Below are 12,033 nucleotides of genomic sequence, written 5' to 3'. Positions count from 1 at the left end.
AGACCAGCCGGACGGGCTCCTGCCCTCCCGTTTGCTGTAATTCAGCACGCCAGTAAACACAGGCTTTGCTTCTGGCCCAACAAATCGGCTGGCAAAAATCTCGATTTATCTTCATTTTATGAAATCACTTGCAGTGTCTATTTAGACGGTCACTTGGAATAACAAGAAGCAGAGGTAGCTGCTGCTGCTGACGATTAGACTGCTGCAATGCATCTACGGAGAGCCCTGGGCTCTTACATGAATGCTCACACCGGCGTGTCCCACCCCTGCCACGTGAAATTGTGTCGTATCTTTTTTACAAAACAAAGCAGAGACAAAATAATCTTCAATTTTTATCTTACCAAAATTGAACTCTCTCACTTTTCTTCTCCCAGTATTGGTGGCTTCGTTAGATGACTCTGTGTTCTTCGGTCTCTTGTTAGTGGGCAGGTAGTCATCATCATCTTACAGAAACATAAAAATATCTGGTTTATGTCCAGAGAAACTCATGTGCACCCTTGGAACTGCTTTGAATTTCAAAGCTCTAATGCAAGTATTGAACTTTAAATTATTATTTTTATGTATAAATGCATCACATTTTGCAACGAATTACTTATCTGAGTAACTTTAGAAAGCTACTGGCCTGCGTAGGAACAACTTGCATAAAAGAGCCAGCACAAGTTGTAAGATAGCAAAGAGCAAAGCTTCATCTGTACTTCCTAAGGAAAATAATATTGTGTTCTGAAACGCAACTGGACATCTCATGACCGTAAAATGACAAAAAGAAATCTGTAAATAAACTGTACAGACATAAACTACAAGTTTTTTCTCTCATTGGAAATAACCTTCCAGTAACAAGTCTTGAAATCCAGTACCTAAGCTGTATCTTGAAGAGCTCAAAGGCACTAAAACCGGTTTCAAACCCATGTAAAATTGATGGATGAAACTGAAATTCATTTAACAGGCTCGAACACACACAGACAGGGGGGAAACTGCAAACCCCAGTTATTTTTCAGTGAGCTGCTACCTTGCCAGTCACTCCCCAACTTGAAACACTACCTTCCCTACCAGTTAACCAGTTTTTAAGACTGTCCAATTACCGATACCTGCAACCTTAGAGAAAAAGTAATGGTTCAAGCAGAAAAATTAAGAAAATGAAAGTTAATTTCACACACAGAATAGCATCTGCCCAGGTCACCAACGGCACTTCCTTACGTAGGAAAAGTAATAGTCCATATTGACATCTCTCGCACCTATGCGGTTGCATTATATTCTGTTAAAGGAAAAACTTTTCAGAACATTTTTACTTTTGTGGTAAAGGTTTTTACATGTATACACAGAACTTCTGCTGAGGAAATGTAAGAATTCTTTTAGTGCTGGATTACAAAATGGTGAAAGTAATGCCAGAAGTATCAACTTTGTCCTAAAATGCATCACCTAATTTCTAAATCACTGATTTGGTGGTCTTAATCTTACCCATTCCAGAAGCAAGCTTTGCAAAAGCTAATCTCAGAAGTGTTTTAAAGCAGTTACAGGACACATAATTCACAAATAAAAGAAATAAGCTGACCTCCAACACACATCCTAGCACAAAACCCACAAGGGTACTGGTTAGTGGCTTTAGTGCTATTCAGATGAGAAAGGGAGGTGCCAAGTTTAGTGTTTTTTATCTCATATTTATCAATATGAAACAAATAACATGTGTAACTCATAATTTCTGTTATGGTACAATTCTTCCCAGAAGCTAGTGTTATGTAGAAATTTTATATAACTACAGTGTGCTTGTAAAAGGATGTGCTCTTCAGAACGAATGATGCAAAATCTTTTTAAAACCTAAAAATGCTATTAAATAAGGAGTATTCTTCATTACCGAGGCTTGAAAAATATGCAAAGATCTGTCGCACATCATTTCAAAACCAGCCCAGTAAGTCCAACACGCTTCAGTGCACAATGGTGGTATAACATAGACTTCTGGAGTGGGTATGTTTGCCAAGCAGTGCAAGAATCCAAACTGCAGGCAACGCTGGCACATGATCCTATTTAATCAGTGACAAGTAAGGCAGGCATTGTAAAACATTTTTTTTGGCTGTAAAAACGCCCAATGGACTGAAGTCAATGAACCGGAGAACTAACCTTCGATGGTGACCTCGACCTCCGGATCCTCGCTCGTTTCTGACGGGGCATGCTGGGAGGCATCTGGAGGGGGAAAACCAGGATTGCTGACAAACGCACACGGAAAAGGTTTTTAACCAAGCACTCCATGACTTTGTCTTTGAACTAACACTTGTCAAAGCAGCCCCCTGCATTCACAGCGTGCAACGAAACCAGAAGCAAAGATATCTTACCGTAAGCCTTTAAGCAATTCAAGACCAGGGTACGGAGGTGGGGATTATACTTGCTAAATTGCATGTGCAGCAGTGCAGCGTTGGTGTTATCGACAGTGGGAAAGTCCTTAGTCTTGGCTTAATGGGATTAATACAATCAAAAATATTTTTCCCTTTGATATCGAGGATTACCAAAAACATAAACAAAGGCTCTGTTCCCCTTCAGATGATGTATTTCTTTACCATTTATACAGACTCTTAGCTGTTGCACTGTAATGATTTCTGTAACAGGCTGCAAGGGCAAGAGTGAGGAATGGGAGGGAAATCCATAATCCCGCTGCTTTTGCCAGGGCAGTCGGGACCAACACAATAAATAGGATTACGCCTATCAATACTCGGTGGGAGCAAGAGCAGACTGCGTTTAGCTGCAGTAAAATTTTAAAAAGTGAAGCTAATTATATTGGAAACTCTTTCAAAACTAAGTAGCGGCATATGAAGGAATATATTTTAATTATTCTGGCAGAGTAACGCTGCCCTTGTGCATTCTGAAGAGTATCTTCTTTCAGATCTCTCTAAGCTGGATGTGCATCACTTTGGGAGCAAGTCTGAAGGAATCTCTGTTTCAAAAGCTCTTCACATGATGTCATGTACAGTAGAGATTCAGCAACATCTACTGAGACACCTTAAGTATTTATATTCAAACTATGTCAAATGTATCATCTAGTTCATAGAAAACATTGCATGAGGTTTTGATCTAATGCAGAGTGAGTGCTGGGCAGGTAAGTAGTGAATGCAAAGCACAACAAAAGGAAATAATTGGGAGGGAATGGTCTTTTAGCAGACATGAAGTGTGGTCATAAAAATAACTATCACCTCAATTAATCACTTAGAACCTTTTTTGAGAGCATTGGAAAAGTTTAAAAACAAAAATTAAATAATAATAAAAAAAAACCAACCATAGTTTTTGGAAATATAAGAACAGCCACAGAGACTGGCAAATGGTTCAGCCAGCCCAGTACCAAATCCCTGAGAAATAGCCGTAATTATGAGAAACATGCGAAAACATCAGAGCAGATGGTAACAAAGTTATGGAAGAAAACTCCCAGATGGGACATCTCTGAAGTCATACTGAACCAGCTGGTTTAAACACTACAGCAAGGGGTTTTTTACGGTAAAACACACACAGCTCCTAAGCAGCAGCTGCCTTCACTAAATGTTGTCGCTCACGGGCGCTGTCTCCTGTTTCTCAAATGTTCTTTCGTTCGGTTTAAAACAACTTTGGATGTGCATCCCCTTAACCCTCTGATTGCTGCACCTCATGCTCCCCACTCCTCCGGTCCCACGGACACCTCGGACACCTGCACCAGCTGCTGCTGGTCTTGGGCATCCCAGGCACGTGGGAATTCTGCCGGTTCCTTTTCCACCCTCTTGTCCAGGTTACTGGAAGGGAAAACCAGGCAAAACCGCCAGCACGCCCCTCTGATGTCTTCCTTGGCAGAAAACAACTGTTTCTGCCAATCTTCTGCATCACAGGCTGTCGCTTTCAGCAGAACTTTAAATGCCAATTACATGTATTTCTTTAACAGAAGAATATACACCAATGACTTCATAAAATCCAAACGCTGTCATTGATTTTTCTTTCTTACTCATTTTTGCGAGGATCAGCAATAAAGAATCTTGTTTTACAGAGCCCAGACAAGACAACCTATGCTGCATGCCTACTTAAACAACAAACGGAATTTAAGAAATTTAAGTTAAGACGGTTGTTTGTGATTTTTAGCCACTGCCTATAGACTTTTTCATAAATACTACTTTCACAAACAACAGATTTATTCTATTCAGCAAAACCAGGGTCCAACTTTCAGCATTATTTCTTACAGGAACTTGTAAAGGAGAACAGATTTGAGAAAAGGGTGTGTAACAAAACCCCGTATTCCGGGTTAAATCCAGGTTAAACCTGTATTAAACGAGCCACGCTCAGCATCTGTAGCTATAAAATTCTACATAGTCAAAACCAAAGCAAAGCCACTCAGTCATTTCATATCTTCACGGTCAGTCATAAAGCTCATGGTATTATGCTCAGGAAAACAATTATTTTTTTAAATATATTTCAAATCTCCATATAAAATTATATAAATTGTATATATAAATTGTATGAATATATAACAAAATATAAACCAAAATATGTAACAAATATATATATCTTAATACATATTTATATTTTAAATATTATAAATTTATTTCTTCTCAAATAAGTAGATTAAATAGTGCAGTCAGCAAGAGCACAGAGCTTTATCCTCCTTTATCAAGAAAAACGCTTTTGCGTTTCACGTAAGGGTGCCCTTACCTGTGGTGACACTGCCCTGCAAAGCAGAACCAAGGGGATTTGTTGCACACCGTGGCCCTGACACTTAGGACTCAGGATTGAGAGTCAGGTGCTTGGGCTGAAGCTGTCTGCAGAACGTCAAAGCACTAAAATGTTGGGTGACAAGCATCTTACAAATGCAATTTCTGATTTAAAAGATCGGCAGCTCCCACCACAATTGTTTATAGTAAGCCACAGAGCAGCACCATTTGGGAGATTAAAAGCAAAACAAAAAAAACCCAAAAGCCAACCCTGTGGAAAAGTGGAAAGAGAATGGTTGGAGAAGATGTACAACTTAATTAAAGTGCCATCTTTTCAAATATTTCTGTAAAAAAAATATATCCAATGATGTTAATTTATTCTCAGGAAAAACATTCCCTCTCTCTGACCTTCTACCAGGATTCCCACATCTGTCCCTTCACTGTCATCGGAACCCTGGTGGCTTCCTTTAGACAAACATGAAGTAAAAACCATATACCACCATGAAAATACAAAAGGAACTTTTTAACACCGACTATTCAAAGTAAGGATTTCTGTTAAGCAAAAAATCCAGAACTAGAATGTTCACCTGAACAACATACAGAAAACCCAATTTCTGAATTTTAAGAAGAAATTCGCGGGCTGGACCGACTGCAGATTAGTATTTTTTTGCAAATGGACAAACAATATTTTAAATAAAAACTGTAAGAAGCTGAAAAAAACCTCCTACAATTCTGGGATAAATTCCTTCCCGCTATTGTTCCAACCCAGTAAGGAACTCCTTCCACCGAGCACAGACGTCCCACATATTTTTTTCCACATGCGCCTGCTCCCCTCATGCACAGCTGAATTAGCAGAGATTTATGAAACTTCATAACTAACCATTAATTGGACCGAATTTCTTGAGAAACATAAATTCCCACAAATTACTTTAGTGTGATCAACCTGATGCTCCTTTTTGACTCTAGAAAAGAAAGGAAGGCGATTCCCTCCTAGGTGTCTCTCTCCTTGGACACCTGAAAATGAAGGCAATGGAAATTTTCGCTTCTTGAAATTTAATTTGAATTTAATTCACAGTTTAAATTTGAAATTGCAATTCCAGTACCTTAACTCTTACTTCAAGTGAAGGAAGTGGACCCCTGGAAAGTTAACACATGCAATTCCCCAAGCAGATGTCAGAAAAATACAGTGGAAAGACCTACCCGTGTAACTTTTTGCGAGGGCGATTTTTTCATCCATCTCCGACGTTTCGGAAGGGCCTGCTGGGGAACAAAGGCATTTATTTTTTTTGTGAGAGAAATCTCACAGCAAACGCATTTTTCAGGTGCACAGAGAAATTTGCCAAATCACTCTTCATTTCAGTTATCACGTACTATCTAGAATACTGAGCTCAGGGAAGATGGTGCAAAATAGGAAAAATTTATAAACCCTTCCTTATCCAGTTCAACAGGGTAAAAATGTTGAGGGGCTGGGGGCAGGGTGTGCATTCCATGGGATGCTGAACAGCCAGAGACTCACGCGGAACAGCAGGTTTTCAGCTCTTTTGGTGTTAATAAACTAATTTTAAAACACGAAATGTCGATGGTTCTGCCCTTTTCCACTGAATTCTTAATCAGCTAAATCTTTTCCCCGTTTGCTAAAAATTTGTATTCCTAGGGGGTCCCTTTCTGACTTTACCATTTCTACCAACGTTAGGCAAATTCAGAGATTAAAATAATTCACCACACTCCAAGGCTGTTTGCTTCTCACCACAGCCGCCCCTTCGAAGGCGATACACGGACCGCTTTCACAAGGCTGCTGCAGAAAGCAGCACGCAAATGACACTTAAAAAGATTAAATTAACACCCCTAAAATCCTCCTGCTTAATGCACCGGTGCTCCTGCAGTTACACTGAAAGAGGGAACTGCTTACAAGGGCTTCACACTGAGCCACGGACCATTCTATACCACCGAAACAGTATAGGTATACAAAGGTATATATACCTTTATATACTTACATATATATATATATATATATATACACACACACATATATACACACATATATATACACACACACACACTCCTCATATATATATAGGTATATAAAGGTAGCCTATATATGGCATATAGGAACGTCCTGCTACGATTAACTGCAGCTGAAGGCTTTGGACTAATTACTAATTGTGCCGTATAAATCAAATCTTTTCTGTGTTCATTCGCAAAAGGGATCTGCGGAAGATCACCGAGCTCCCCAGCAAGTCTGGCTGTTCAGAGGTAGGTTTGTAAGAGTATCAGCAAAGCTTATTAATTGCTTCACAACAGAAAAGCTGTTGTTAACTAATAGGGCAAGTGAAAAAATTTAAGCTGTGTTTCATATGCACAGTAATTTGCATAAGAAATAATTTGCCACAATCAGACGCTGGAAGTATTTCAGTCAACTGAATGTACGTACGCAGCATCAAATATTATGAGTTACTCAAGAAAAATGAGTATTTAGAAAACATGATTATTAGGTCGTTACAATAATGCTGACTTGAGATCGTCCTGCCTAATCTGATTGCTCAGATTCTCAAAGGGATTTTAAATTAACAGGATTTCAAGTGAGGAGCCTATGCAAGGTTCTTTGTTTTACATGCATCTCTTTCAGTAAGTGCTGCTTCAATCTGCTGTCACTTTTTCTTTGCTGGGGCAGGGAGGGGGGGGTTTGGTTTTTTTTTTTTCCTAATTGTCTGTTCAGCTCAGAGGAGCTCCCTGATTTGGTTTTAAAATACAGCTCCAGAGCAGGATGGGCAGATCCCAAGACGGGAAAAAGCAGGAGGAGGAGGAGGATGGCAGAAGCCAGGGACACTGGCAGTGCTCTAGGACACCGAGGAGAAATGCTCATCCAAAAAGCAGGATTTGCACCCATGATGGGTGAGTGGGAATAGAACGCAGCCTCCCTGGGCACGCTGGAAAACATCTCCATGGACTAAACTTGTTTTTATTTCAATAAGCATATTGAGTGCATGCAGCCAGACGGGTATGTCATTTCCTAAGGACTCCTCTGAACATGCAATTATTATAATTCATAATGCACTGACACGCAGAAGCATGCATGCCATTATAAGCAAATATCCTATTATAAGCACACATTTTTGTGTTTATTCCTTTAATTCAGAAATCCTGACAGGATTGTTTTTCCTACATATTCTGCGGTAGTCTCGATACTGCATTATTTACATGCTGTGACACAAATAAAAAAGGAAAAACAGAGTCCGACACATTCAAACTTGAAGAAAGATTTCTCTAGTTAAAAAGAGACACTCACTAGGCTTACAGCCCTTGGGATTAAGCACAGAGTATTCAGTACTTTCAGCTTTAATACAATGAAAACTACAGTACATGCAGTAAATCCATCAGATTTTTTAAGTGACCCACACAGACTGTTTTATGAAGCTTTTTTTTTTTTTATTATGAAGCTCTGACAGAGGGAAAAAACAACATGAAAAAATTGTTTCAGAAATTAGAAAGTGTAAAACAATATATCCCACTAGCTTAATTTAGTAAAGGCTAGAAAATTAAATTTAAAAGAATTCGGAAAGTTCTACCACCAGGAGATATTAACAAAAGCAGATACATTTCCACCTGACTGCACTCATGCACTTAATGGTCAGACACACACATATCACATAACCAAGAAAAGCAAAAAGGTATGGCGGTAACCAGACCAGAAGAAGTTCCATCTAAGAATAAAAGTATGAGGAAATCAGGAAAAAAAAAAAAAAAAGCAAGAGAACGCCAGAGACAAAAACTTAACTCCACAGCAGCAGGTAGGATGCAGGAGGGAGGATGGACACAAAGGTGGGAGATTTAATTACTAAAACCACAGGACACATTAGAATCTTGCAGTACAGCTAAATCTTGGGGTCCAAACTCAAGACGTCCAGGCAGAGCTAAGCAGCATCACCCTGCACCAGAACAAGCACCAAGCAGGCTTGCCAGCTGACGGCCGGCTCTGCCACCCAACACAGACACCCAGGAATTCTCTAACAGACGAAAACTGGGTCTTGCATGAGCAAACACCTTGTTACGTATCGCACCTACACCATGTGCTGGGCTGGCACCTGCACTGAAACAAGACCTTTGTAAAAAGATGTCTATTGCCATAAAGTGTACACTGCCGAAATGCCTCTTACAAAGATGTCATTTTTCACATTTTAACAATGCCTGTAAAAACAAGAATCACGTCACTCCCTCGGCAGCCGCAGCTACTCCTGCTGCTCACCCACCAACAAACCCTTCACTTATGCCTTGTTCAGATCCCTCAGCCTGTTCCCAGTGGATTACACCCGAACACTGCAGTGCCAAACCCGTGGCACTTGGCAGAAGGAATGGATTTATCATCTTACGGATTAGCACCGTCAGCGATGCTCACTTTTCTGGCGACACAGATGGCAGCGATGTGAGCAAAATGTAATTCCCAGGGTAGCAGCAGAACGCTTTTAGGAAACATGACATAGTGCTTACTTGTTTTCTCCATATATTCTCTGGAATGTCTTGGTTTAAGACGGTGCGACTCACACTGTGGGGTTAGAGCACTGCCAGCCCAGCTTTACAGCTTCAGCCCCATTAAAATGGATGTTATTTCTAGTATCATCTCCAAAGGAGGAATATTTTGTTGTTAAGACACACCAAAGGCATTCATGACTTTCACCGTTCCAGAGTGAGAATAAAAGCACGGTTTACATTCCCGTTCTGGGCTTGAACGTCAGTATCTTCCCGCAGAAGATACTTTCAGTTTCATTTGGTTTTGGATGAACGTTCTGTATTTTAACTGCCTCACTAATCTTTCCAGAAATTCAAAAACTGACAGCACTGGTCAACCACATGGTGTTTTAACGGGAAAAGATGTCAGGCAGTTTTTATACACTTGTAAGTGGTTTATAAGCTAAACCAGTCCATTCAAGGGACAGCAGTCTAGAAGCTGACTCAGCTAGCTCGCAGGATGCGCTCTTTACAGCCTTTTCCTTCCTCTTCCACTTCTCTTGGGTTTAACTTCAAGGCGTCAGTGGTAAATTCACAGGAAAACACGCCTCTGAGGAAAGGGTCGGTCCTTAGTCAGCAAATTGCTCCGTTCTGCATGGGCTGTCTCCAAAAAGCCTTGCTTTACTCCGTGCTGATGAAGGGGATTGAAGGTGGCACAGATCCCCAAGAAATTCTCTTAATGTATTCTTGCTTCTTTGTAAATTGGGGGGGGGGCGGGGAAAGAAAAGTATAGCTCCTAATTCTATCATGCTAATTGATTCAGAGCTGCTCTCATTCTGGCACTGATATTTTGACCTCATTTTTTCCATCAAAAGCCTTCAAGGTAGTCTTGCAGGCAGCCTTCCAGTCTGAAGCTGGGATGCGGGTCTACTGATGTCCAACACACCAGCTCAGCAGCCCCCCGCCTGCAGGGAAGCCCGTACAGAAGCTGGGAGGGTCTGCAGGCACAACGAGGCATTTGCATTAATGCAAATTAAGGCAGTACAGAGCACATGCCCTGCTGCTTGGCTTTAGGCTCGCACGTTCCCGGCTGGTCTGGCAGAACAGAACGCCGGTCCCTCTGCAACAGCCATGGAAACACATCTATTCCTACAGCGTAGTAATAGGCTTAATCTAAGAGTACAAACCACAATTCAACCACTGAACTCAGAAACAGCATTTTAACTAACATTTCTTTTCATAAGAGCCATAGTAAGTTGGTACTTCTAGATAAGGTATATGCAGGACTATTAACTGTAACAGCCGGGATGCTCCAGTATGTGCTGTTTAGTCCTGCAGATCTCTGCTCAGTCCTTTTCCTCATTTAAGCAACAGTCAAAATCCAGACCTTTCTTCCACAACAGGTTGTCTTTGGTGTCACTCAAAGCATTTAACACTGGAGTGACATTCCCATCTGTCCAGGACACTGGAAAAAACCCACCCACTGCCACCAGTGCCTACCGATGGAAAAGCACCCCTAATGCTCTGTTGAACACCCATATGCAGTTTTGGATGGCTAAAGTCCCTATTTCTCAGTCTTCTTCTTGTGTACTGCTAAAACATTTCTAAATTTAGTAATTCAGCATTAACTCGTGGAGACACCCAAACGGTGCAGCCTGCTCCAAGATAATAAGAGATTAAAAGAATGTCCACCTACAGGTGTAATTTTCCCCGTGTTTGATTAACGGGGGAGTTTTGTGCGCCACCGAGGCAGACAGCGCTATGGTTAGCATCACAGATTGGTGAGAAGAAGCAAACTCTCAGGGAAAAAACAATAACCGTGAAATTTCATCAGTAAATCATTTTCTCCAAGAAGCCCGAAGCAGATTGCTGTTCTCTAACAGTTAAGTTGTTTTTTCTCCTAAATCGATAAGCCTGGCTTTTGCTGTGGGGTATTTTTAGTAAGAAGGGTGACCCTAGCCATTTTCTTTTTTTTTTCTTTCTTTCTTTTCTTTTGCAGTATGTCTCCACAAAGGCAGCGCTGGGCAGACCTGCATCATTCCTCAGGGATACACCTCGGGACAACTGCGCTTGTCTAAGGCTCGCGGCTCTGCACCACCACGCACACACAGACCCCTGTACGCCTCTGGAATTTATAGCGCTCCGCACCTCCAGCCACCCTGGGCTGGAATCTGAGCAGCAGGAACTTGGAGAAATGCAGGGGACAAAGAAATGCAGGGGACGGAGAAGGAGAAATGCAGGGGACGGAGAAATGCAGGGGACGCTGCTTTCCTGCGGGGTGACATCTTCAGCTCGCACATGCCGGTGCTTTTAACCATATACACACTCTGGTCTCCTGTTCAATGCAAGTCTGGAGGGCTACGCTGGGAGAGGGGAAAGGGGGAGTTATTAATCAAGCATCATTTCATCGGAAAGATAAATACCAATACCTATTCCTCTCCACAAATCAGAAGGTTTAAATGGAAAGTTCTGTAAAAGACAATAGAAATGCCACCCCCCCAAATCCATATTGCTTAGGCTGCGCCGTGGAAGCATACTGCATAAATGAGATTTTTTAGCTCGGACGTGCTGCGCTACAACAGGTGACTATTCTGTAAGGAAGCGATTTCAGTACAGACTCGCTTCAAACAGCATTGGACTGGCCAACTTCTGACATTGCCTTTATGCATGAAATGGAAAGCCACAAAGGGCTGGAAAGCAAAAAAGATGACAGGACTTGAGCTTTAGAAGAAACAATGATTAGGTTGTCTCAAAAAAAGCATCTATTTTCACTACCTTAGATCATGCCTGTAAACCCCCCCATCCCCTGAGGCCAGGCAATGTACAAATAGGAACAAACCATTATCCTAACACTGGAGAATTCACCTTTCCAATCCTGAACTCGACCAGTGACGTTTTGCAGGGCTGTGCAGTTAAGATCTCTCTGAACAGCACTCGCACA

The 12,033-nt window shown here is 41.3% G+C and overlaps 1 protein-coding gene across 7 annotated transcripts in view; it reads right to left on the bottom strand.

Moving 5' to 3' along the window:
• The window catches only part of GTF2I (general transcription factor IIi), a 78,704-nt gene that overhangs the window by 36,255 nt on the left and 30,416 nt on the right, over positions 1–12,033 (bottom strand). For 6 of the 7 annotated variants that reach the window (XR_005102220.1, XM_037375112.1, XM_037375114.1 and 3 more), the window contains 3 exons: positions 5,850–5,909; positions 2,113–2,175; positions 342–443 (listed from right to left, as the gene is read on the bottom strand). Coding sequence is in view for 6 of the 7 variants with exons in the window: in XM_037375112.1 (XP_037231009.1) it covers positions 342–443; positions 2,113–2,175; positions 5,850–5,909 (225 nt within the window). In the remaining variant the exon portion in view is untranslated. The remainder of the gene's footprint in view (positions 1–341; positions 444–2,112; positions 2,176–5,849; positions 5,910–12,033) is intronic. The other variant, XM_037375113.1, reaches the window with a different exon arrangement.

The sequence above is a fragment of the Falco rusticolus genome, chromosome 1, assembly GCF_015220075.1.
Source record: "Falco rusticolus isolate bFalRus1 chromosome 1, bFalRus1.pri, whole genome shotgun sequence".
Classification (NCBI taxonomy): domain Eukaryota; kingdom Metazoa; phylum Chordata; class Aves; order Falconiformes; family Falconidae; genus Falco; species Falco rusticolus.
Note: the sequence above shows the minus strand (reverse complement) of the source record. Positions and strands in the feature narration are given on the sequence as shown.